Below are 27,007 nucleotides of genomic sequence, written 5' to 3' on the forward strand. Positions count from 1 at the left end.
TCTCAAACTCCCAAATTTATCCCTTCCCGCCCCCTTTGCCCTGGTAACTGTAAGATTGTTTCCTATGTCTGTGAGTCTGTTTCTGTTTTGTAGATAAGTTCATTAGTGTCCTTTTCTTTTCTTTGTTTAGATTCCACATATGAATGATATATGGTATTTTTCTTTCTCTTTCTGGCTTACTTCACTTAGAATAACCATCTCCAGGTCCATCCATGTTACTGCAAATGGTATTATTTTATTTTTTATGGCTAAGTAGTATTCCATTGTATAAATATACAACACTTTCTTTATCCATTCATCTGTCAATGGACATTTAGGTTGTTTCCATGTCTTGGCAGCTATAGTGCTGCAGTGAACATTGGGGTGTCCAGATATATGCCCAGGAATGGAATTGCTGGTTCATACACTGTTGGTGGGAATGTAGTTTGGTGCAGCCATTATGGAAAACAGTATGGAGATTCATCCTATTAATATTTATCTGCTATGGATCACAACAACTACCCTTGATATAACTTGGGCTAGGTTGTAACAATGGATAAAATGATAATGGACAAAATGCCTTTATGCATCTTCATTCCAGTGAGGAAAGTGATGATAAAGGAAATAAATAAGTGAAATATATAGCATGTTATATAGTGATTACTGATGTGGAGAACAAAATAAAGCAGTGGAGAGGGTTGCAGTTTGGGATTTTAAATTGGGTAGACATCGAAGGTCTAATTGGGAGGGCAGTATTTCATTAAAGACCCAAAGGAGGTTCAAGAACCATGTAGATAAATTGGCAGGCTGTAGGGAAAGATGTTCCACGCAGAAGAACAGCAATTGCCCCAAGTGCTTAAGGCATTGGAAAAGCTTGGAGATCAACGTGGCTGATGATCACTAAGTAGTAGGAATGCAGAAAGGTGATGGGGGGATGGTATCACATGTGGTTTGCAAAATGTATGAAGGACTTTGATCTGTATTCTGAGTGACATGGGGAGCCTCTGGAGTTGGCTGAACAGAAGAGTGACATTTTAATGTTTTAATAGGACTATTCTTGCTGTTTCGAGGATAAACTAATGATAAAGGGAAGAAGCAGCCTTTGGATAAATGCAGTAGAAGTGGGTATAGTAGAGAAGTTGTGGGACTTTTATGTGTATTTTAAGGATAGGTCCAACAGATAGACCCAGTAGATTGGTTTTTGAATATGAAGTAAAAGATTGAAGGATAATTCTAGGTTTTTGTCTTTGACAATTTGAAATATGGTTATCAATAGTTGGAGAATAATAGATTTGAGGTGCCAATTTATACACTCATTTCTTAGGTGATCCCGTCTAGCCCTGTAGCCCTGAATACCATCTATATGTTGGTGCCTTTCAAATCAGTAATTAGCCTTTACTCCTTTGAATTCTAGACTCACTTGTTCAGTTATGTAATTGACATTTTTACATGGATGACTTACAAAAAGCCTAAAATGTAATATATCTCAAATAGAACTCCTAAAATTTTCCCCACCTACCCAAACCTGCCTGAGTTTTCCTCATGTAAGTAAATGATACTACTGTTAACCTAGTTGTTCACTCCCGAAATCCTAGAGTCCTCCTGGATTTTCCCTTTCCCCCAAACCCTGTAGATTCTAATTCATCAACAGATTCCATTGACTTTGAGTATATCCAGAATACAACCACTTTTTATCCTTCCTTCACTGCTAACCTGGTTCAAGCCATCACCTCCCAGGAGGGATACTCTGGGAGTGTCCTCATTAATTGTCCTGCTTTTACTCTTGTTGCTCTACAGTCTGTTCTTTACAGAAGCTGAAGTTGGATTACATCACTCTTGTGCTTAAAATCCTTCAGTGGTTTCAAAAAAAAAAAAATAATGTGTATAGTTAAATTCAAAGTCTTTCCCATGGTCTGTAGACCCTACATAATATGACTCCTGGCTCCTTCACTTGCTCACTGTGCTCCAACCACAGTTCCTCCAACACCCAAGCATATTCCTCAGAGCTTGCCAAGTATACTGTCCCCCTAGTGTTAGCATGGTCACTCCTTTTGTTTCATTTAGGTTTCACATCATCACAAAAAGCTCTTCCCTCATTCTTAAAACAGTAGTCCCATTCTTTTTCATCCCTTTACCTTGCTTTATATATTTGTTTATTATGTTTTTCATCCTAGAAATATAGGCTCCCTTGGGAGCTTGTGTCTTTAATGTCTAGGACAATGCCTGGTACCTGGGTATGTATCTGATAAACATCCGATGAATCATGAATTATGTGGGCCAAAATTTCTGATCGTTTCCATGTAAATAATACAACTAGATTTTTTTTCTTTTCCCAGTGCTGGTATTTTGCATAGTTTGTTACCTGGTTACTGGAACCTAAAATGTGTTAAGTATTAGTAATGCTGTGCCTGTGATTATTTTAATATTAAAATTTTATGAACTTTCAATAGTTTATAAAAATATTTTCATATACATGCTCTTAATCCTAAAATCTCTACTTTTAAGTTTGGGGTAGTAAGGCTATTTTTTCAATTTTAGAGATTTAGAGGAACTGATTTTTAGTTTTTGCAAGTGGTTTAAATTTCAATGCTGTTTTAGCTCGTATGTCCCAGATTTGACTACAACATATGAAATGGAAGTATTTCTATTAGGATAAGAGATATATTTATCCTAAAAATTGAGAAAGACTGAATTTCAAAATGGGACTACAGTGTTTAAAGTTATGATGGTTAAATTACCATGCTTACTTCAACTTGCTATGAAATTTGATGACATATAAGGGTATAAGAAAATGGACGGTTTTCTAAAACATAATACTTTCCAATCTGAAACTCTTCCTAAAGGATTCTAAAACTTTAGCGGCAAAGGAAAAAGAGGTTAAAAAGATAACAGATGGGCTGAATGCCCTTCAAGAAGCAAGTAATAAAGATGCCGAGGCTCTGGCTGCTGCGCAGCAGCACTTCAATGCTGTCTCCGCCGGCCTGTCCAGCAACGAAGACGGAGCAGAAGCAACTCTGGCTGGTCAGATGATGGCCTGTAAAAATGACATAAGTAAAGCTCAGACAGAAGCCAAACAGGTAAATACAGACATAGAGCACTTTGTGATGGCATTTTGTTTTTCTTTTTCCTGAGAAGCTCTTTCATATTATGCTTTGGCAGTTGTTGTAAAATGTTGAAAGTAATCAGATCAATATCAAGGAACTTGATTACTGTTTAGTACCTAAAACAACGAAATTCAAATATGTTGATTGCTACCTACTGATGGTGTTAAAGATGCTATAAAACATAAAGTACCTTTATAGGTTAATTGAAATCTTAAGTGCAATAAATGCTCTCTTCTGTTTTCAACACTGTATGGAATACTTGAGGTTAGTCAGTTTATTTCCATCTTTTTGCTGTTGTATTGACATTATAAAGTTGAAGTTGTAAGCTTTAACAGGAAAACAAAAATGTCCTCTCCGTTTCTATTCCCACCACACCTAGTTCTTAAAACTTTGTTTCTGAAACTTTGCAACATCCTCCTTGTAAGTATCTCTATCTCCCATTTACCTCCATTCCAGTCTTTGGTTTCCCTACTCTGATTTCATAATCTTCAAAGGCTTTTCTGTCTATTGTAATGGTTTTCAAATTTATTTAGATGTGCAACACAGAACTCCTGTGAACACAAGAGTTGATGGCAGAAAGAAAAAAAATATATATATATATACACACACATTCTTTTATTCATTTTTTAATAGAGGACTTGTTTTTAAAAATATATCCAAATGTGTGTGTCTATTAATCCTAGTCAAGATTTTCTGTTACACATTTGCAACTTTTTCATTTAAAGATGGATAGTCACAAATAAATTGTAAGAAATCAATAGCAAAAAAATGTTAAAGTCTTCCCAATTTCTTTGTTAACTTACTTTATATTGGGAAAAGCCCAACATTCAGTTTTAAAGGATACACTCATGTAAGATCTTAGAATACTAGTTCATGGTTTTAAAGAAAGGTGCTCAATTATATAAACTGCATTTAAATATCAGACTTCTAGCATTTAAATTTTTCTGTCAGTTTTGCTTCCCTTTCCTGTATAAGTTTATTCTCACTGCTCAATACAGTTTCATAGTCAGATAAAACTCACAAATATACATAAATACAAATACGCATATCTAAGTAGAAAAGAAGGGAAGGAAGTGATTTCTAGCTTTCTATTTTGTTTTTTATTTAACCAGCTAATGGCAGTTATTCTTTGATATAATTTTTGAACTCACTAATGTCATATTTTATAAATAGTAAAAAGATGGACATGAATTGCAAGTTATTTAATGATTTAAGCATATACTTTTTATAAGTTTTTATTGAGTTTTTTTTTGAGGAGACAGTATTGGGAAATAGTTGATCTGTTGAGATATTAATCCAAGTGACCAAGCAGTTAATATTTTCAAGGTTGATGTCTCTTTTTTTCTAAATTTTTAGTAGTCAGTTACAGTGTGTCAGTTTCTGGTGTACAGCACAATGTCCCAGTCATGGTTTCTCTTAAACCAATTGGAATCCGTGGCTGTTTTATCACTAACACTATCTGCCTCATATAGTCTGTTACATTTTTCTATTACAGGCTCAGATGAAGTTGAAACATGCCCAACAAGAATTAAAGACTAAGCAAACTGAAGTTAAGAAGATGGATAGTGGCTACAGGAAGGATCAAGAAGCATTAGAAGCTGTGAAGAAACTTAAAGAAAAACTTGAAGCCGAAATGAAAAAGCTAAATTATGAAGGTTTGCCTTTAAAGACATGATGTTAAATCATTAGAAGTAGTGATTATTGATAGAAACTAACTTAAAGGAAGTAGCAAGTAGGAAAAATTTTTACCCCATTAATACTAGGTGGTATTAGGATAGGATATGTATGTAAATATAGTCACAAAAATATCTGAGTATAAAACAGCGCTTTGAATTTTTGAAAACTCAGTACTAAGAATTTCCTGTTTCAGTCACTCTGAAGTGCCACTTGACAACTCAGAAATGTTATTTGTATGTTTCTATGTTAGTAGGTATACAATTCATATGTTGTTTCTTGGAATGAACATGGTGTTATGTGTTGGAAATAATGTTCACCTGACACTTGATAGAAATTTGAATGTTAAGCATGCTTTAATTACCCACCAGAAATTTATATTTTGTTTACAGAAATGCTTTGAGGGTAGGGGTTAGTAATATTTTCCATAAAACAGTGTAATATTTGAGTTTTTAAAACTGGTTTCAATTTACTTATGACTTACTGTTTAGAAAACAAGGAGGAAAGCCTCCTGGAAAAGCGTAGGCAGCTGTCTCGTGATATCAGTAGATTGAAAGAAACATACGAAGCTCTCTTGGCCAGATTTCCCAATCTTCGATTTGCCTACAGGTAAGAGAGTTAAACCTTGAATCTTAATATAGTAATAACTAAGATATATTTTTGTGTGAAAATTATTATAAGCTGCTTTTCCTTAATTGGTATTTTTTCCTTAAACGTTTATTGAAATGTTTGAGATTTGTAGGCAGAGGAAATTCTTCTGAAATTTAAAGGCTACTGATGCCACTTAATCTTAAATTAAGACCAAAATGAGGGGAATTTAATCTCAGTCCAAAAGTTCCTTTAAGGTTATTATCATTAATGTTAAACAGCTATATTAACATTTTACAGTTTGTTTTACTGTATTTTTTGGTGGAATACTTATAGTAATATATGTATTACAAAGATTAGAACATCAAAGTTATTTTTGTTACATTAAAAATGTAGTATATACTGAAAGATATTTTGGTTGATTATAAAACAGTAGTTTATTAGTTTGCAGTAGAATAATGTGTAAAAAATAACATGCATACCTTAATTTGAAAAGGCTTTATTACTAAAAAATGCTAACCATCAGGTGACACTGCAGGGTTGCCACAAACCTTTAATTTGTGAGAAAACCAGCCTGTAGCTGGCTAGTCATCTGAACATTTTAAAATTTGTATTCTGTTAAAACTATATGAATCTTGTATTTTAATCTAATGTATTGTCAGAAAGAGACTAGTAAAGTACAACCTTTTCTATTTGCTTATCTAAGGTTAATTTTTGTCCACTTTTCTGTTTTAGGGATCCAGAGAAGAACTGGAACAGAAATTGTGTGAAAGGACTTGTAGCTTCACTGATCAGTGTGAAAGATACTTCTGCAACCACAGCTTTAGAATTGGTGGCTGGGGACCGACTCTACAATGTCGTAGTAGACACAGAGGTAAATTGACTTTAATTAAAGAAGACCTATAGTTGTTGTTTAGCTTGAAAAATTGTGTACTCCTAGAAGAACTGGGTACTTTCTTGATGTTTTAAGCTTCTCCTAAGGTTGCTTATACCTTTACAGTGTAAAACTATAGCATGAATGGCTTTTTTTATTATGTTATTGACTATATTTGATTAACTGTATTCCAGAGGAAGTCTTAACGCTAACTCAAGAGCCTAGAATGCATATTATCAGTCTCAGAGTTTTGATTATTCAGAATAGTAGGCACTCAACAATTTGATTATGGATTCCTAAACTTGTAGTCTTTCCATTTGAATGTTTTCTGTTATTAATATTTTGTTTTCTTATTTCTAATGCACAATGTCTTAGGTTACTGGAAAAAAGCTACTAGAAAAGGGGGAATTGAAGCGTCGATACACTATCATTCCACTCAATAAAATTTCAGCCAGATGTATTGCTCCAGAAACTCTGAGGGTTGCTCAGAATCTTGTAAGTCTTCCTTATGTATTTTGTCTGCATCTTACTTTTTTTAAAATTACAAGACATTAACTTTGTCCTTTGAAGTAAACTGGGATTCCAATCATATGTCAAACCACAAAATTTTATTATGTTACCATGCTTTAAAAAGTTAAGATACCAAAAAAAATAAAGTTGGCTGTTGTGAAATTAGATAGGAAGAGCATAGAAATGTTGGAAGACTAAAATTCTCTATGATATTTTAAAGGTGTACTATTAGAACATCTTTAAACCTAAAGTCAAGTCACATGACTATCAGGGGTAGTAAATACTAAATTTCTGATTTCTCCATAGTTAGAATTACAGAGCTGATAAATACCAGAGTTCTTCAGTTTTTTTTTTCATGGCAGGCACACTTAAACTGCCCACAGCGACAGCTGTTGCGGAAGGTATCAATCAGTCTTGCAAAGATGCTTCTCTGTTCAGGTTCTTCTAGACTGCATTCCAACCTATGAACTACAAAGCAGGTAGCCAGGATACCCAGTCAGCTGCTGAGGTGGATCTAAAGTGATGTGGTTAGTAGTAAACAAACCAGTGTAAGGAAATACTTTTAAAAGGCTATTATGATTGTATAATATTTGGTAAAAACCTGAAGTCAGTCATAACACAAAGATATCAGTTATTGAGCAGGCATTCTGAGTATATGAGTTGAAAAGACAGTCTATGAAATGTAGAAATGCATGTATAATTAATGTATTACATGGATATTCAGTATATTTGTTGAAATTGAGGAGCCTTCAATGGAAATTGTTTCAAAATACAGTAGTATAGATATGTATACTATCAGGAGAAAGAAGATGAATACAGAGTAATTGAAAGTGGTATTTTTGGCCAGTACTTCCTTTGAAAACTCATCCTAGAGTCTACAAAGCTTTGAAAGTTATTTCAACCTTAGGTCAAGTCCCAGTGTTAGAAGTAAATTGAATTGGGCTATAAGTAACAACAAAAATACTTCCACCAAGATCCCTCAGCCAGACCCATTTAATGGTAACAGCTATGTCAGAGGACACTGCTGAATGTAGGTTACATGGAGCTGCCTTCATTGTGATTTCTCCTGCTGTTAAGCTCTATAAAGGATGCCGAGTTGTTGTAAAAGTATGAGCAGAGATCGACATTATAAACAAAGGTTGAAAAAAGACGGTTGGGTCAAAATAAAGGACTGGGGGATTTTTTAAATTCTTTTTTTACTCTCTCAATTATGGTGTTTTTATTTCCATAACTGGCAGGTGGCTGCCCCAGCATGCTTAATTTGAATGAAAAAGAATTAACTTTAGAAAAACCAAATTAATAATTGAAATAAAACATTTTATGTAATTGTGTTGATCCAGCAGTTGCTGTTCTTTAATTAAAACAGGGTGTTCAAATAGGCCATTTTGGATTTAGAAATTTGGTAGTAGCTTCTGCTTGATTGAAACTCTCATTATGACTGGTACTCTAGCTAAACATTTTTCAATGTTTAAACTTGAGATTTTTTTTTCTAAAACTATTACATTTTCCATAGTACTTTAGAAAGTTCAAAAGCTGGGCATGTATTTTTTAAGTTTCTATTATAGCAGTTCTTACTGTTTTATAAAATAATATTTGAAAGGAAAGGAGTATTATGTATAATGAAATCTGTTTTCCCACAGGTTGGCCCTAATAATGTTCATGTGGCTCTTTCCTTGGTTGAATACAAACCAGAACTTCAGAAAGCAATGGAATTTGTCTTTGGAACAACGTTAGTTTGTGACAATATGGATAATGCAAAAAAAGTAGCTTTTGATAAAAGGATAATGACCAGAACTGTAACTCTAGGAGGTGAAGTATTTGATCCTCATGGGACATTGAGTGGAGGTAGGTTTTATATTATTTTGTTCTTACGATATTGTGTGTTAAATAAAATGGGGGCTTTTTTTTAAACAGAAAATACTGGGATTGGAATGTCTTAATCTAGTATTTTATTCCTAACCTCAGGATTGAGTTTTGTTTTGAATACCTACTATTTGACAAATACTTAATATTAATTGAGAAATTATACAATGTTACAGCCCTCAAGGATCTCATAGTCTAGTAATCAGTACTATAGCTTTTTTATTCATCTTAAGTAAATCTATTCCTGTTTATTTTCTCTTTTTTTCCCTATCAAGATACTCTAGTCACTGGAAAATGAAGTCTTTTTATTCAGTACATTTGTAGTTTCACTACCCACTTCTCCTTCAGGAAACATGTTGACTTCTAATTTGTGTATGTGCCTCTGCTCCTGTCAAAAGTAAAATACAAAATTAAATCTACCCTTGAGATGGTGCCTTAAGAAATTCTTTAGATGATGATAGTATTCTTCTTGTTTTGATATTTGCTACACTGAGGTTTCAGATCTGTGTCAAGTGACTGTAATAAGTAACAAACACTGAATAGTACTTACTGTGTACTGGGCAGTGTTGTAAGACTGTACTGTCCAAGACAGTAGCTACAAGCCACATGTGGCTCTTTACATTTAATTAAGATAAAGTTAAATAAAATTAAAAATAATTTCCTTAACTGCACTAGTCATATTTCAAGGGCTCAGTAACCGCAAATGCTTAATGGGTAATTGGACAATGTAGATATAGAACATTTCTATCATTGTATAAAGCCCTATTCTAAGGGCTTTGAATAATTAACTTATTTAATCCTTATAGCAACTATGAGGTAGACATTACTATCATCTCCAGTATACAGTTGTATAGACTGAGGTACAGAATGGGTAAGTAATTTGCTGGTAAGTGGCAAAGCTCAGAATTTGAACTCAGATAGTCTGATTTCAGAGTATGTGCTTTTAACCAAACCACAAGATTTGGATGCCTCCTGAGATTATCAAGTGTCTTAATTTCTTCCTAGGCCAAGGAAACAGTAGCTAATACAATGAATTCCATGATCAAGTATCAAATTCCCCAGTATACTCTACTAAGTGTATAGTATAATATGACTAGTATCTGCAGTTGGAAGATACAGAGCACAAATATTTTTAAATATCTAAAATAGAAGAAACATTTTAGATTCCATTGATTTGGATATTCTTGAAATTCCTGTTTAAGAGATGGCAAATATGTAACCCCGTATCATATAAACAGAGTGTTCATAATAGCATTGCTGATTGACCTTCACATACTCCCATGAAGCCTAGAGTTTTCTTGCCAACATAACACCTCAGCCTGTTAACACCTACTGCCAGACATGGTACATGTACGGTGAAACCAGTTTACTCCGCTAGATCAAGAGTTTAGACCACATAACAGCTCCCAGCTCTCAGTGGCTTATGAGTTTATTCCACAATTACAGTACATTAACTGCAGGTCACTTGTCTCTGTTTCATGTTATTCTCATTATGGGACCCAGACAGACTGAGAAATAAGTCCTTTTTTTGAACATACTTTTCTTACGGGAAAGGGAAAACAAATGGTGAATTATGTGCTGCCTCTTAAAGTTTACTTTCAGAAGAGGCACATTCCCTGTTTCATTGGCCAAACGAAATCACATGGCTAAGCCTGATATTAGCAGGGAGGAAAACGGGCCTGGTAGGGATGGGCCCAGTAGGCAGAGGCAGTGATTGTTTTGAAAACATAACCCACTGCATCTATTTAGAAGTATCTGTTATCAAGTATGTATATCCTAAGATTCATATGATGAAATGAGTTCTGTAGCTTCATGAGTCTTTTCAAGTATAATTCTCTTAGAAAACTTTATTGTTTACTAAATATGTGGTAACTTAATGTTCCATTTGCCTCTGTCAGGTGCTCGATCCCAGGCAGCTTCTATTTTAACCAAGTTTCAAGAACTCAAAGATGTTCAAGATGAGCTGAGAATCAAGGAGAATGAGCTACAGGCTCTAGAAGAGGAGTTAGCAGGTCTTAAAAACACTGCTGAAAAGTAAGACTTTGGTTGGATGAAGCTGTATTTAAAAAATTTTTTGATCAAAGATTTGCATGGTAGAAAAAAACAGTTTTGTTTAAAGAAATATTTATGGCTTTTTTCATAATGTCCTTGATTTTATTTGAATCAATTGTGAGTTGCTAACTTGTTTATCAGGTTTTTTTTAAATAAAAATAATGTCTTTAAGAAATTAGGGAAAGCTAATTAAAAAGAAGGAAGAGAAATCAGCCGAATATCCCCCTTTTTCTGCTGAGATAGACCCTGTTAACATTCTGCTGGGATTAGTGGGTAGACCCATAGATACTCTGGAGGTTGACACCAGAGGATAATTGAGTCTTTGATTTGAAATTATGTAACATATTATAGCATTGATCGGGTATCTACACCAAGTTTTGCAGCATTGTGGCTGTCCTGTAGATGTTGAACATCATTAGGTTGCCTGTGGAGGAGTTAAACAAGTACATGTCAAAAGTCACTACTAAAATTAGTGTTTACTTAGTGTTTTTGTGTGGGTGTGGATATAGGTATGTATGTGTTCTTTTAAACATTACTTCTGTTTGTGTATGACACAAAATTTGTGTATGCTTTTTTTTTTAACTGGGATCATTCTATTTAATGTAACCTGTTTTTTTGGTTTTTTTTTTTTTGTCATTTAACATTATTCACTATTGAGTGCCTCCTTTTTGCCAAGTTCCCTTCTAGGAGCTGGGAATACAGACAGCAGTGAACCAGACAGATAAATCTCTTCCATCATCTTGTTTTCATACATGTATTTGGGGAAACAGACAATATAAAAAGTTAATTTGGTAAACCATGTTAGATAATGCTAAGTTCTAAGAAGAAAAAACTAAAATAGGAAAGGAGATAGGAAGTCTCCAGGGAAAGAGGCTTTAAAATTTTAGTTGGGGTGGTCAGGAAAAGCCTCACTGAGAAGACGACTGTTGAATAAACACCTGAATGAGAGAACTCATCACATGGTTATCCAGAAGAGTCCTTACTTGCTTTAAAAGCTTCAGGAGTATAAATGCCACAAACTTACAAAGTACATCATTTGAGAGTTTAATTGTAATTTTTTCTAGTCCCTCAAGATGGCAAATGGGAACTGAGATTAAATCAAAATCAAACACTTTGTTCAGAATTCACAATTTTGAGTAAAGGTTTTAAAAAAAAAATCAAAAACTTTGAAATAATTTTTTTGAGGGTAAGTTTTTGGCATTCATCTTCTAAAACTACGAAAGCTTAGAATGGTACCAAGACATTTTTTGGGACACAGTATATATGGAAAAGATAGTTACAATCGGTCAAACTGTTCATTCCAAGATAAAAATTACATTAAAATGCCCACTTTTAAACATTATATGCATGGTAAGCCTGCCTTTTACCTTCGTTAACATAAGTTAACCATAAAGTAAATGAACTTTTCCTGTGAGAAAGATGCAGAAGGATTTGTCTGTTATGTGGAAGCTCTGTCAAGGCAGTGAGTTTGGAGTCCTACTTAGCTTGGAACTGTTAATTTGTTGAGCCGTACTGGATTATTAATTCTGCAGAATTGTCCCGTAAACTAATTGTGGTACTGAGGTTGAGGAAAAGGAAATAGATCTTGAAAAATGAGAGTGAAAGGGTCAACTAAATTCTTTAATACACCACATCAGGAAAATAGCTTATATCTTTTTTCAGATTTCTATACTCGACATTTTTAAATGAATAGGAAAATAGAGACTAAGTTAAAATTATGTTTTTAATTACTGTCAAGCAGTCTCAGGCAAGAATACTTAAGGGAGTATTTATGTTTTATAAGTTGCTTCCTTTTTCCTCAAACATGAATTTCTAGTAACAAGCATCCTTATGAATTTACTGTAATTTAAAATTTCACTGAAGCTGAATTAGCAAAATACCTTCCAAAGAAACAACTTCAAGAGGCCAGGACTTGGGGAGAATTACAGGATTTGCAAGAAAAGTGCACTGCAAATGTTTGTTCGGTATTGTTCCATTTTAAACTATCGGTCTCTTTACAAAGTGTGGGGAACATTATTTTTTTTAAACATTTGGAAATGGGGATTAATAACCAAATTTTTGAAATTGTATATAATTGTTATGTATTGTTTATTTTTGTGGTGGTTAGCTTTTGTGGAGTTTCTCTTTTTGACAAGGATCAGCAGAAGGGATTATTTTTAAGAAAACCTATTTATTCAAAGGATATTAGTGTTTTTTAAAATTAATATTTCTGTGGATAGTTACTGTTGGTCTTAGTCATTTAGAATTGTTTACCTTCAGTGGCCAAATCAGACTTGAGTTTAATTGATGCCTCAGAAATGTGAGAGTCATTAAGAGAGTCTTGTAACCAGTAGCATCTTACATTGTTTATATCTGAGTTTGTTTCAGGGAAGAGCCTGTTTAAGTGTATGTGTCAACCATCAGAAAAACTCGTCATTTATTATAAACTCTTTTTTCTCAGGTATCGCCAACTGAAACAGCAGTGGGAGATGAAAACTGAGGAGGCAGATTTATTACAAACCAAGCTTCAGCAAAGCTCATATCACAAGCAACAAGAAGAATTAGATGCGCTTAAAAAGATCATTGGTAAGATAAAAATGTTCTATGCTAATCTGTTTCTACTGACATCCTTACTTTAGGTATTCAGAAGAGCTCATGTTTATTATATATTTATTTGAATTAATTACTTTAAATACTTTTATTAATAACAATATGTAATAATTTTCTATCTGTGTGCCCCTTTTTGTTGGGTTGCTCATGGTTTGTTTCTGTTGTTCTCATATATAGAGTTCTGATTTTTATAGGTTATCTGCATTTCAGATATCTTTTTACTTATAAGCTTGTCTTTTAGCTTTATGTTCATAGTATTTTTGCTATACAGAAATTTTTAATGTATAATTCAATTTATAGCTATCTCTATCCCTAATTTTAAGAACCTGTCTTATACCTTTAATCAGAATTTAAGTGTATATGGTAGTTTGAAATTTGTCTTGTTACTTAGGACAGTGTCCACACACCTATTTCCCCCACTAATATTTTCATTCATTTTTTTCTCTTATAAAATTAAAAATTCACCCATTTCATTTACCTCTCCCACCCTCTGCCTCCCACAAGCACAAATCTTTTCTTTGTATCTGTGAGCTAGGATATTTAAGATTCCATATATAAATGAGATCATATGGTATTTGTATTTCTCTGTCTGACTTAAGTTCACTTAGCATAATGACCTCAAGATCCATCCATGTTGCAAATGGTAGGATTTCCTCCCTTTATATGGCTGAATAGTAATTCTGTTGTATGTATATACCACAGTTTCTCTCTCCATTTACCCATTAGTGGACACAGGTTGTTTCTATGTCTTGGTTGTTGTAAATAATGCTGCAGTGAACTTGGGAGTCCAGATATCTTTTAAATTAGTGTCTTTGGTTTTTTCAGATAAATACTCAGAAGGAGAATGCTCCATACTGTTTTTTGTAGTGTCTGCACCAATTTACAATCCAACCAACAGTGTGCAAGTGTGCCCTTTCTCCACATTCTTACTAACACTTGTTATTTCTTGTCTTTAATAACAGTCATTCTAACAGGCAGTGATATCTCACTGTAGTTTTGATAATGCATTAGTGTTGAGCATCTTTTCATGTACCTGTTGGCTATGTCTTCTGTGGAAATTGTCTATTCAGGTCCTCTGCCTATTGTTTGATTAGATTGCTTTTTTTTTTTTTAATTGAGTTGTATGAGTTCCTTATAAACTTTAGATACTAACCCCTTCCTTATCAGATATATGATGTACAAATATGTTTTCCCATTCAGTAGGTTGCCTTTTCGTTTTGTTGATGGTTTCCTTTGCTGTGCAGAAGCTCTTTAGTTTGATATAGTCCCACTTGTTCATTTTTGCTTTTGGTGACAAATCCAAAACATCAAAACCAATGTCAGGTAGAGTACCACCTGTGTTCTTATAGTAGTTTCATGGTTGCAGGTCTTACATTTAAGTCTTTAATCCATTTTTAGTTAATTTTTGTGTATGATATTATATAATGGTCCAGTTTCATTCTTTTGCATTTGGCTGTTCAGTTTACCCACTCCATTTATTAAAGAAACTGTCCTTTCCCCATCATATGTTCTTGACTCCTCTGTCATAAATTAATTGACCATGTATGCATGAGTTTATTTCTGGGTTCTCAATAGTTCCATTGATCTGTGTATGTTTTTATATTGAAAAAAATACTGTTTTGATTACTCTAGCTTTGTAATATAGTTCAAAATCAGGGAGTATGTTACCTCCAACTTTGTTCTTTTTCAAGATTGCTTTGGCTGTTCAGGGTCTGTTGTGGTTATATACAAATTGTAGGATTGTTCTGTTTCTGTAAAAATGCCATTGGAATTTTGATAAGAATTGAATTGTATCTATAGACTGCTTTTGGATAGTATTGACATTTTAACAATATTCTTCCAAACCATGAGCATGGAATATCTTTCCATTTATTTCTGTCTTTAATTTCTTTAATCGGTGTGTTACAGTTTTCACTGTACAGGTCTTTCACCTCCTTGGTTACATTTATTCCTAGATACTTTATTCTTTTTTGATACTAAATGGGATTGTTAGTGTATAGAAACACTACAGATTTTTGTGTATACTGATTTTGTATCCTGTGACTGCTGAATTTGCTTATTATTTCTAACTTTTTTTTTGATGTAGTCCTTAGGGTTTTCTGTATATAATGTCATCTGCAAAAAGTGACAGTTTTACTTCTTTTCCAATTTGGATGCCTTTTATTTATTTTTCTTACCTAATTACTATAGGACTTCCAGTACTATGTTGAATACAAGTGGTGAGAGTGGGCATCCTTGTCTTCTTCCTGATTTTAGAGGAAGAACTGGGCTTTTCACAGTTGATTATGATGTCAGCTGTGAGCTCGTCATGTATAACCATTATTAAGTTGAGGTATGTTCTCTCTTTGCCCACTTTATTGTGAGGTTTTAAATCATAAGTAGATGTTAAATTTTCTCAAATGCTTTTTCTGCTATTAGATATCCATGATTTTTTCTTTCATTTGTTACTGTTGTATATACCACGTTGACTGATTTGCCAATGTTGAGCCATCCTTGTATCTCTGGAATAAATCTCACTTGGTCATGGTGTGTGATCCTTTTAATGTATTACTGAATTCAGTTCGCTAGTATTTTGTTGAGTTTTGCATTTATGTTCATCAGGGATAATAGCCTGTAATGTTTTCTTGTGGTGTCCTCTGGTTTTGGCATCAGGGTGATGCTGACCTCACAAAAAAAGTGTGGAAGAGTTTCCTTCCTGTCTACTATTTGGAGGACTTTGAGAAGGAAGGATTGGTATTAATTCTTTGAATGTTATAATTCACCAGTAAAGCCATCTAGTCCTTGACTTCGTTGGGAATTTTTTGATTATGCATTAAATCTCCTTACTAGTAATCTATCTTTTCACATTTTCTACTTCCTCCTGATTCAGTCTTGATAGGTTGTATCTTTCTGAGAATGTATTTATTCTAGGTTGTGTGATTTGTTGGTGTAAAATTGTTCATGCTAAACTTCCGTGGTTCTTTGTATTTCTGTGGTATCAGTTGTAACATCTCTCATTTCTGACTTTGAGTCTCTCTTTTCCTTCGGTCTAGCTAAGTGTCAGTTTTATAAAGAACCAGCTCTTAGTTTATTGATTTTTTTTTTCTATTTGTTTTTAGTCTATTTCCATTCAGATTTTTTTATTTTCTTCCTTCTACTAACTTGGGGCTTTTTCTTTTTCTAGTTCCTTAAGGTATAAAGTTAGGTTGTGTATTTGAGATTTTTATTTCTTGAGGTAGGCATTTATTTTTATGAGCTTCACTTTTAGAACTGATTTTGCTGCATCTAAGGTAAGTTTTGGTATGTTGTATTTTCCGTTTCCTTTCTGTCAAAGTGTATTTTTATTTCTTTTGATTCTTGCAGTGATACTCTACAATGAAAGGTAGTGTAGGAAATTGTGTAGTCATGGCTTTCAGGGCAATATTTGTATGTAGGTCCTGACACTTAAAAGTGTATGTCAGTTGTGACCATAATATACTCATATCTTACTTTTTTATTTTTTTAATTTATAAATTTAAAAGTAATATGTTTGCTATAACTTCATCCTAGACATGCTCTTACAGTGTTTTTCTACTTTAATAAGAGGTTCCTTGAATAAATGAGCAAGTAACAAGCAAGTAAACTTGCTTATGAAGTTAATTGTAAGTTTTCTTGTAACTTAAAAAATAAAAAAACACCATAGTTATATTCTCAGTTCTGGTTTTTGAAAGCATATGGATATTAAAAAGATCACAGATTATCTTTTTACATAATTTACTTTAAACAAAGTTTTGAAACAACTTAAGTTGTAAGTAAAGTTTATGTTACTTAATTTCAAGTGATTGGAAATAATTTCTTTACAGATTTTTAGATAATTCAACTATGGCTCTTAGGCATGATCTGTGTTTCAACATACCATTTCTAAAATAAGGTTAAAACAGTTAACTTTTTTTAAACTCTTGCCTCTAACTTCCCATACCTTTTCTTCTGTTAAAAGTTGAATTTGTTAGCCATTATCTGTAACTGTTAATAGTTGGAAGACCTCATTTAGGCATATTTGCCCACTTTATGATGCAGAGGGAAGTGAGGAGACCTTAAAAAACACCAAAGAAATTCAAAAAAAAGCAGAGGAAAAATATGAAGTATTGGAGAATAAAATGAAAAATGCAGAAGCTGAAAGAGAGAGAGAACTGAAGGATGCTCAGAAAAAACTAGATTGCGCCAAAACTAAAGCAGATGCTTCTAGCAAGAAAATGAAAGAAAAACAACAGGTAATTTTTTTTTGAAATGGAACTTATCTTTTAACATTAACATAGAATGAAGGTAGCAGAACAAACACCATTGGTTGGCCTTGGCTTTATTCATCAGAATTCGTTCACTCATTCATTTATTGTATATATATTTTTATTGAAATGTAGTCACTTTACAATGTTGTGTCAATTTCTAATGTACAGCATCAAAATTTATCACCAAATCCAAAAGTGAGATGTGCTTCTTTAGGAGATAAATTATGAATTGTTATGAGTCAAATTAAAATATATTCTACTCTAAAACCCTGTAATTGAGTGTCATATAATTTTGAGTAAGGGTTGTATTGGTTTGCTAATTTTGGAGAAGGAGCAAAGCTGCCTTTTGGTAAACGCTTCATTCAAGAGTGGACCAAAGCTCCTATCATGTGACACCTGTGGCTTAACCAGAGATTCACTCTTGACATTTCTGTTTGCTGATCATCTGTGTGAATGTACGCTGTGAAAGAATGATGTGGGACAAAGCATGTTATGTTTATAAATTGCTGTTTGATTGTGGACTGGTGATGTCTGATCTTTTGGATAGTGCAAAGGCTGGAATTTAAACCTGTGTTTTTCTGTCTACAAATGCTGTGTGCTCAATCTATTCTGTAAAATTTCATTTAAATCTTCTGTATTTTTTTTTAACCCACCTTATGATTCTGTCATTAAATAACTGCACAAAGTATTTTCTAAAAAACTGAAGGCTATAGAGGAAAGAAGAAAATCGAGAAACTAATGTTTTTGTTACTGAATAATTTTAAACAGGCTTTACCTCTGTTAATTTATCTATTATGTAGAATTCCATATTGTTTTTCCCTGTAGGAATAGAAGAATAAAGGACATAGTTTATACAAAGTTCTTTGAACTCATAAAAACTGTATGTACATTTGTCATCATTTTTTTAATATATTAAAATTAATTCCCTTTCCCCTTCAGAAATAGCTTACATATTTTTGGTAGCTGAAGAAGCTGTAGGTCTTAACTTGCTTGAGAATCTTACTGATTTTGTTGATATGTATATTTTTATTTTTTAGTAGTTAACAAATGGTTGAATGCCCAGATGCTGTATTTCTTGTAGGAAGTTGAAGCTATCACCCTGGAGTTGGAAGAGCTCAAGAGAGAGCATGCATCCTGTGAGCAACAGCTTGAAGCTGTAAATGAAGCTATCAAATCCTATGAAGGTCAGATTGCAGTAATGGCAGCTGAGGTGGCTAAAAATAAGGTAAGATTTACTTACCATATTGGAAAAATTACAAATGTTAATCTCCTGAAGATACTTGACTTTAGAGGTCTCCATCTCTTCCCTCTTGTCACAATGGGAGTCAAAATGATGATTTACCAACCCAGAAAGAGTTCTGAAATAATATTACTAATTGTTTTAGTCCAGTTCTACTCAGAAGTCAAAAACTGCACAGTAATTTGACTAAAGTTTAAATAAAAAGTGATTAGCTATACAGGAGTTTAGAATGATGCAGGATTGCTAAGAAGTAAAGAAAACTCTAAAGAATGTAACAACAGCAGGTAGACGGCACGGTCATTACCCGTAGGGCTGAGGGAGAGGCATCCATGGAAGGAACAGGTCTGGAAAGGATCCCATTCTGCCTGCAGGGCTGGGAACAGACCTAGTTATGTCTTTGTGTAACTGTGGCCCACTGGTGGTGGAGTTGGTGGAGTGCTGGGGAAGCCACACGTAGGAGAGTGCTGCATGGGGGCACTTGCTGGAAAATAGCTTTCTGAGATGCCAGGGGGACCTGGCCACGGGGAGATGCCCAGCCTGCAAAAAATGCTGCGAAGTCCCCTCTGCTAGGAAAGCCGTGTAAGCTACTAGCCCCTGTACGTGATAAGCTTGCCTTTAATAAAGGCACATCAGAACCGAGAAATAAAGCCCCTTCCTTTTAGTGTCCCTGCAGCAGCCTTTAGTGATGCACCTGGCGAGGGAGAACTGTTCCCATCTCAGAAGCAGGCAGTAAAGGGTGCACTTGGGGCTGAAGGGCTTGGCTTTCACATGTTATGAAGACATTCTGTCACCTGCAAATTAATGTTGTGATATGTCTTTATTAGATCTTGACCTTTTCTATGATTTTGACCTTGAATTCTGTTTTGTTTCATATTATTTCTACTCCTATTTTTTTAAATTGAGGTGTAATTGGCATAATGTTTGCTTCAGGTGTACAATGTAATGATTCAGTATTTGTATATATTGGGAAATGATCACAATAAGTCTACTTAACACTGTCACCATACATAGTTACAAAATTTTTTTTCTTGTGATGAGGACTTTTTAAGTTGTACTCTTAGCAACTTTCGGATATGCAGTAGTGTTATTAACTATTGTGACCATGCTGTACAAAGTGTAACTACTTTTGTTTTTTGATACAACTTTGATTTCTTAAGTTTTCTGTCATGTTTCTGTGTAGTGTTTTTGTAAGTAGTGTATCATTGATCTTCATGTTCACTAAAATGTAAATAGCTTTAACAGGGGGTGTTCCATCCATTTACCTGCCCGGTAGTAAAGTGTGCTTTGGCCTTTTGTTATCTGTTTCTTCATTTCCCCTTTTTCCTTGGAGATGGTTGTTTTAGTTTTAATTGTTGTAGCATGCAGTATTTTAGAAGGTAGTTCTTGTGTCTTGATTCTGTTTGTGGTTACATTCACGTTTTTTGTTTTTAACACATTATTTATCAAATCAATAGCAGAATAACAACCTTTGAACTATTTTTTTGAAGATAAGGGATCAAAGTGCTTCTCGGCTTTGTGTCGCTGATATATTTTCTAAGGTTTCTTTTCTGCCTTCAAAGTAAATTTTAGTTTTTTAAAATATTTTTAGTTTCCTTCCGATTTTTTTTTAATCATTATTTTTCATCTTGTTCCTCTGTTTTCTACTATCTTTCATAGACATCATGTTGTGGAATTTTTAAAAATTAGATGTTTATGTCTAAAGAGAAATATGGAAGTAAGATAAGCCACTCCTTCCTTGGTCTAAATGTAGAAATAAGTATATGTTTTGATTTTATCTTTAAAGGGCATATCTATTTCTCCTTGTGGAAAACTATAAAATGGACCACTTAGTTTTTAAAGGTTGTTAGTTCAGGCTCTACATTCTAAATTGTTCCCCTTTGCTGATAGAAGAGTACCTAAGGACACTCTCAGGGAGCTAAGAAGAGAAATTGCCCGCTAAATTAGGTTCAGACAAAACTGAAATTTGACTTTTGCTCAATCTTAAGTGATGGATTTCCTTTTTTTACCCCCTACCATTGTGAAAAATTAAAACAGTCACACCTGCAATGCAGTCTTCAACCTCCAGGCATGAGAGAATCTTCATAAACACATTTTGTCATGGGTTCTGGTTTTGGGTTTTGTATGTGAATGTTGTGGTTTATCTTCCTTCTGCAAAAGATCTTTAGTGACACAAACATTACAAGGATATTAAAGCACTTATGGCACATTCAGTAACTTAACTATATTATCAAATACTGTGTATTGCTCAAAATTATGTTTTCTAATAAGCATGCCTAAAAAATTCCTAAATTTATACTGGTATTTACACGAACAGAGAGCTCTTCTTCCTCAGAGTCTTTTAGCAGGCTGTTCTACTTCTTTGTTTTCCCCCTACCAAAATGAGTGGAGCTAGGTTTTTTGTTTTTAGACTTTTGTGTGAGTTTGACTGTACCTGTACGAGGACGACTTTTAAGATCTAGCAACAAGGTTTAGGGAGCAGGGGAGAGGGGACAGTTGGTAAACTAAATCCTAGCTGTAATTAATACTTTGAAGGTTGAAATAACTTCAGCCTTGGAAAGTAGGGGATTGTAAAACGTTAGAGAAAGTGGTTTTTCTTTGTGCCACAGATACGTTTCTTCAAAAAAATTTCTTCTTCTTCCATATCTCTATTTTGACACATGTGCTAGAACCACTCTGACCTTCCATTGCCACAGGTAAAGTCTTAACATCTCTAGGAGGGAAAGGAGCACATCCCAGCCCACTCTACTCCCACCCCTGTTCTTTGCCCCTCCTGATAAACGCCATTTGCGAGTCTGTCAGACTATCTTCTTGTTAACTACCCCAAAATGCCACTTTTCTGAGAGACCTCAATCTGAGGTCAGATTTCAGTAGTGCCCCCTCCACAGCTGACCCCAGGTACACTGCATCTTGCAGAAACTTTGCTTCCAGCATGAACACTGCATCCCATTTCTTTTTTTTTTTTCTAGGAGTATTACCAGTTTCCTCTTATGTGTAAATTCACTAGTCATTTTAATGGGGACATAAAATATAGAGAGTTGGGTGACCATCTACCTGTAATCACATTGCCGTCTTTCCCAGAAGACTGTTAGAAAACTAAAAATGTCTCTCTCTTACACCTTGCTATGTATTGTCTTCTAATTATTTGTTTCAGGAGTCAGTAAATAAAGCTCAAGAAGAAGTGACCAAGCAAAAAGAAGTGATAACAGCCCAGGATAACATAGTTAAAACTAAATATGCAGAAGTGGCAAAGCATAAGGAGCAAAACAATGATTCTCAGCTTAAAATTAAGGAACTGGACCACAACATCAGCAAGCACAAACGGGAAGCTGAAGATGCTGCTGCCAAGGCAAGTTGTGTTGTTCATTTTTACCCTTACTCAAATTTTGGCCTGTGTTGTTGAAATACTCCAGTAAACTGCTACATGAAGAATTTCATATAAATGGCAGAACTACTGTGTAATATAATTTTGAGGCTTACAACTATGTTAACTGCCTCTTGCAATCACCAAATAGCAAAAATGTTTTGTTTTTAAATTTAATTTTAGGTGTTATTCCCATCTCCAAGATGTTTTTACCAAATATTTAGTGGTCTCCCCTGGAAATGACTGGTTTTTATCCCTGAATGTGCATAGAACTAATTACTAATATATTAGTAGTAATACTATACATTCTTTTCCTTATTTCAGATTGAATTGAAAGAATTCACAGAGAAATAGACACAGGCAACTTCTAAAATAAGGACTTAACTGCTTTTAGGATGTCCTTCTGAAGATCAGTATAGTCAGTTTTTGCAGCCTCATTTGAAATCTGATGTTTTGCTAAGCAGTTATCTTCCTGAGGTTATCCCACAGTGTTTTGGTCACTTACTCTTTGGTCTCAAAGTTTCTTCCTTCTTGTATCACAGTGCCTTAAGTACTTAAAGAGAATACGTGGTTTTGCAGAAATTCATTGCTTGGTTAAGAGGCTACATTTATCTGGTTTTGATAATTCACCAGTCATGTTTTCCTACTGCTGTATAACAGTTTAGTGCCTTTTAAGTCTTTTTTAGCATCATAAAAGTACAAGGAATTTAACTTCAAAAAGATCAGAACATACAAAACAGTTTCCCACCCTCTCAAAGAGCCCATGAGTACCTGTTCAGTTTCATTACTTGATTTAAAAAACAATTTTTTTATGGCCACATCATAATATCCTACTATTTTAGTATTGATTTCCCGTTAGCCTTGTAGCCTGGTATTAGTGGATTCACTGAACCGTTACCAATGCTAATATCACTGTTAATAGTTTTTTGATAATTGAAAATGCTAGATAGGTATTTACTAGCCTTTGTTTACAGTTAAGGGAAGGGGACAGAAAGAGGAACTTGCAAGTGGAACTGCTGAAAAGTCAAGGATTCTTTGAAATGTGTAGCTTATCAGGTATTTACTGCATACTGTGCCAGGCATGAAAGATAGAAGAATGAGTAACATGAACACAGAATGCCTGCATAGAGCTCACAGGTCAGCAGGGAAGAGAGACTAGAAGTGGTCATTTTACTTTGGAGTCTAGTGGTGAGACTGTACCCACATAATTAATAAGGATGATTGATAAGGTTGGTTCTGACTGGTAGACTCTAATCCTTAAACAATTCTAATAGAAGAAAGTCGTCTTTCAGCACTATAATTAAAAATTTTTAATTGGTTATATTTTATAAAGTAGTATTTTACTATGCCTTGTCAAAAGAGGGTGGCAGGAAGATAGAGTCAATATTTAGGACAGTTGTTTACTTAGATTATAATTTCAAGAAGAATTAACAGTTAGGATTAGGCTTCCATGATTTTCCTAAATCTATGACCTAAGTGTGCCTATAAGGCTTTTAACTTTCACAAGTTGTTTTTTGAAGCAACAGATGGAATTTGGTAAATTCCGGAACCTCACCTGACTGATTTCATTACAGTGAAGATGTATTGTATATAATTACATTTTGTAACTATTTCTCTAAGTTGGCTCTTATTCTACTGCTTAAGTAATAGGAAGATCTTTTTCTATATAGTCATATTCTCCAGGTAAAAATATTCATACTTATTACAGATTCTCTGTCAACCATGAACCTCATTTTTTTCAAATAAGTCATCATGGGATTTTTCTCCAAAATGTTTGGTTTAAAGTTACTAAATATTTAAGAAACTGGCTCTTGTTTTTTTGTTCACTTTTTTAGTTATTTTATTGATTCGAGTTGGTTTACAATTTGTGTTAGTTTCTGGTGTAAGCATAGTGATTCAATTATATATATTCCTTTTCATATGCTTTTTCATTATAGGCTATTGCAAGGTATTGAATATATAGTTCCCTGTGCTAAATAGACCTTGTTTACCTATTTTATATATAAGAAACTAGTTTGTAAATATAAGCTTGTAAGCAATAATTTTTTTTATCATCATTGTATGTGGCTAGGTGTCCAGAATGCTGAAAGATTACGACTGGATTAATGCCGAGAAACACCTCTTTGGGCAACCCAATAGCGCCTATGATTTCAAAACTAACAACCCAAAAGAAGCTGGTCAGAGACTTCAGAAGTTGCAAGAAATGAAGGAGAAACTAGGAAGAAATGTCAACATGAGAGCTATGAATGTACTGACAGAAGCTGAAGAGCGGGTAAGTCCTATGACTGTCAGCTCATTTTAGAGCATGGCAGAGTAGCGCTGACGGCTTTATGTGGCCCCTGAGGCAGTGATTAGTCAGTCTTTTGCTTGACGCTCTTGATACTTGTTTTCTTTGGATTTTCCTTTTCTCCCGTTTCAGTTATTTCCTGTTGCATTCTTTTTGCATCATCAGTTAATTAATCTGTTATGCCTTGAATGACTTTTCCACTGGCCTTAGCCTTAGTCATAAAAATGATCTACTCTTTTCTTATTCTTGGTGTAAATAAAAACACTTTTTGATCATGTTAAGTCCTCACATTGCTATCATTTCTTTCACTTGCCTTTTTGAAAGGTTTTAAAAAATAGGGTACAGGTTTCCCCCACCACCCAAAATTGAGGCATCCCTGTGAAACCTTTCTTCCACCAAAATGGTGCGCCGGAAGGTATACACCTTGCTCACAGATGCATACAATAACCTGAGGTAAAGCACAGTTGCTCATAGACCCAGTGCAAACCTCTGACAGCTTGATGCTGAGATGCTCGGTGTCCTTCCCAGTAAAGGAGCTTGATGGTGCCACTCGGTGCTCCGGCTGTGCACTGCTTCTGCAAGGCCTCACTGCAAAACACATGCTGAATGCTATTCTCGGTTTTTACCTTTTCTTAGAAAAGCAAAGTGGTGTGTTGAAAAGTGGGGACACCTGTATCCTGCTGTCTGCTTCCTCACCAATCACCCCTAACTGCTATCTTCCGTTGATTCTAGTGTAGGCTGGAACCTCTGCATAAGTAATGACTAAAACTGTTATATACATAAACGCTGTTTTACAGATCCATAAATCCAGCAGTGTCTTCTGTTTTAATGCTTTCAGTTACTTAATAATGTTATCCATCTCCCCTACCTTTCACAGTCTGCCATGTCCCTAGAAAACCCAAAGGGGAAAGCAGTTTCTAGTCTTGTTGGCTCCATAGTAAATAGCAGTCTGGGTGATTTTTCCTTTACTTCTGTAAATTGTTTGAATTTGCATAGCAGAGTTAATGAGAGCTCTGTAAAAGTGATGGTTCTTATGAGCTCAGTCACTTTTAAGAAATTTAGTGGTAATGGGTTTAACTCATGTCAATGACAGTTTCAAAAAATAAGTATCTTTATTATGTTAGATACCAAACAGGCTAGTAACGCACTGTAATCTATGAAATATTCCTCTCCATTAAAACTTCGCAATATACGGCATATTTGTGGAAGGGAAATCTTCCGTCTGAATTTGAGCTACTTAACATCATACACTTGTTTACTTTTACTATTTGCTTTTATTAGATGATAACTGGATCCTGATATTTTTTTAAAAGTAATTTACCAACTCCCATCTTCTTACCAGAGAGGGAGGCCCTGTTGTTGATCAGCAGCTGGCCTTTTGTTTTTTGTTGTATTTTGTGTCACCACATGTAAGAAACTACGTGGAATTATGCAAGGAATAGGATAAAAATGTCAAACTCTTGAAACCTCCTCTCCACAAAGGAGAGGGACAGCAGGGAAAAGCAGGACTGGCTGGAGTTTTTTGGGAGAATTTGAAGCCTCCTTAAAATGTGAGGCTTTGAGCAGAAATAAGTTAAAAGGATTTTTAGAAAGTGCTACTGTAACTTGTGGTTTGATTATCCCTCTGCAGCCTCCCTCAAAATTTTTTCCAGTAAATTTCTGCATTAACCAGGGGAGGCCACTCTGAGTCTGTGATGTTTGAGCTGAAACTTAAGGCACCAGTTTATGTCAGAAACAGAGAAAGAAAAATGCAGGGGCCATAAGGCTACAGTGAATTTAGTATGTTCAAGGAACTGAAAAAAGACCGTATGGCTGGAGCCTGAGAGGAGTGTGATGCCAAAAATTCAGCGATAAATTAAAAGCCAGATTATGTATGACTTGTTACATCAAGGTGAAGAATTGAAATTTTATTTGTGTCACTGCTAAGACTGACCTCACTTCTTAAGCATTCAGGGCTGCTTTTGAATTTACATATGGTAGATTCATTTCCCTTTTTGCGTGGGCTGCTAGGAAGATACAGGAATATTTGTGGAGTCAGAATATTTCAAAAGCTTGTCCTATAAGTTCTCAATTATAGTCACTGAGTTTTACATAGAAATGATATATTTACTTTCCTCAATTTGGTTTACATTATACCTCTTACTATAGTATGCCTTTTTGGTAAATAGGAGTTGTGTGTGTATATATATATACACACACACACACACACAACATATAAAATAATGAAATCTCCATATTCTAGAATTCAGTCAGAAATAAAAAGAAAATTTTGTTTTGTTTTCCAAATTAAGTATGCTTTTTATCTTACTTAGTATAATGACTTGATGAAGAAGAAAAGAATTGTCGAAAACGACAAATCCAAAATCCTGGCAACTATAGAAGATCTTGACCAGAAGAAAAATCAAGCCTTAAATATTGCTTGGCAGAAGGTATTTGAACCAAAGATATCATTTATTTTGTATGAAGCAAGGATGAACAATACTGTCGATAGGATTTTAATCTAAGATGAATTTGAAGTAACTGATTTGTGTTTGAATGAGGCCTATCCTCATACCTTAATTAAAACATCGTACACTTTTAAAAGCAGTTTGCCCTTTTGGACTTTACTACTGATTGCAAAGGTAAGTTGTGTCACGCCATCA

At 34.4% G+C, this 27,007-nt stretch overlaps 1 protein-coding gene across 2 annotated transcripts in view; it reads left to right on the forward strand.

The window, feature by feature from the left end:
* SMC2 (structural maintenance of chromosomes 2) overlaps window positions 1-27,007 on the forward strand; it is a 46,942-nt gene that overhangs the window by 11,380 nt on the left and 8,555 nt on the right. For both annotated transcript variants that reach the window (XM_014559908.2, XM_032478100.1), the window contains 13 exons: window positions 2,823-3,056; window positions 4,579-4,738; window positions 5,249-5,366; window positions 6,081-6,219; window positions 6,595-6,714; window positions 8,370-8,574; window positions 10,491-10,626; window positions 13,085-13,209; window positions 17,269-17,462; window positions 18,559-18,702; window positions 21,869-22,063; window positions 24,150-24,350; window positions 26,678-26,794. In XM_014559908.2, the coding sequence (XP_014415394.1) occupies window positions 2,823-3,056; window positions 4,579-4,738; window positions 5,249-5,366; window positions 6,081-6,219; window positions 6,595-6,714; window positions 8,370-8,574; window positions 10,491-10,626; window positions 13,085-13,209; window positions 17,269-17,462; window positions 18,559-18,702; window positions 21,869-22,063; window positions 24,150-24,350; window positions 26,678-26,794 (2,088 nt within the window). The remainder of the gene's footprint in view (window positions 1-2,822; window positions 3,057-4,578; window positions 4,739-5,248; window positions 5,367-6,080; window positions 6,220-6,594; window positions 6,715-8,369; window positions 8,575-10,490; window positions 10,627-13,084; window positions 13,210-17,268; window positions 17,463-18,558; window positions 18,703-21,868; window positions 22,064-24,149; window positions 24,351-26,677; window positions 26,795-27,007) is intronic.

The sequence above is a fragment of the Camelus ferus genome, chromosome 4 (assembly GCF_009834535.1).
Source record: "Camelus ferus isolate YT-003-E chromosome 4, BCGSAC_Cfer_1.0, whole genome shotgun sequence".
Lineage (NCBI taxonomy): Eukaryota > Metazoa > Chordata > Mammalia > Artiodactyla > Camelidae > Camelus > Camelus ferus.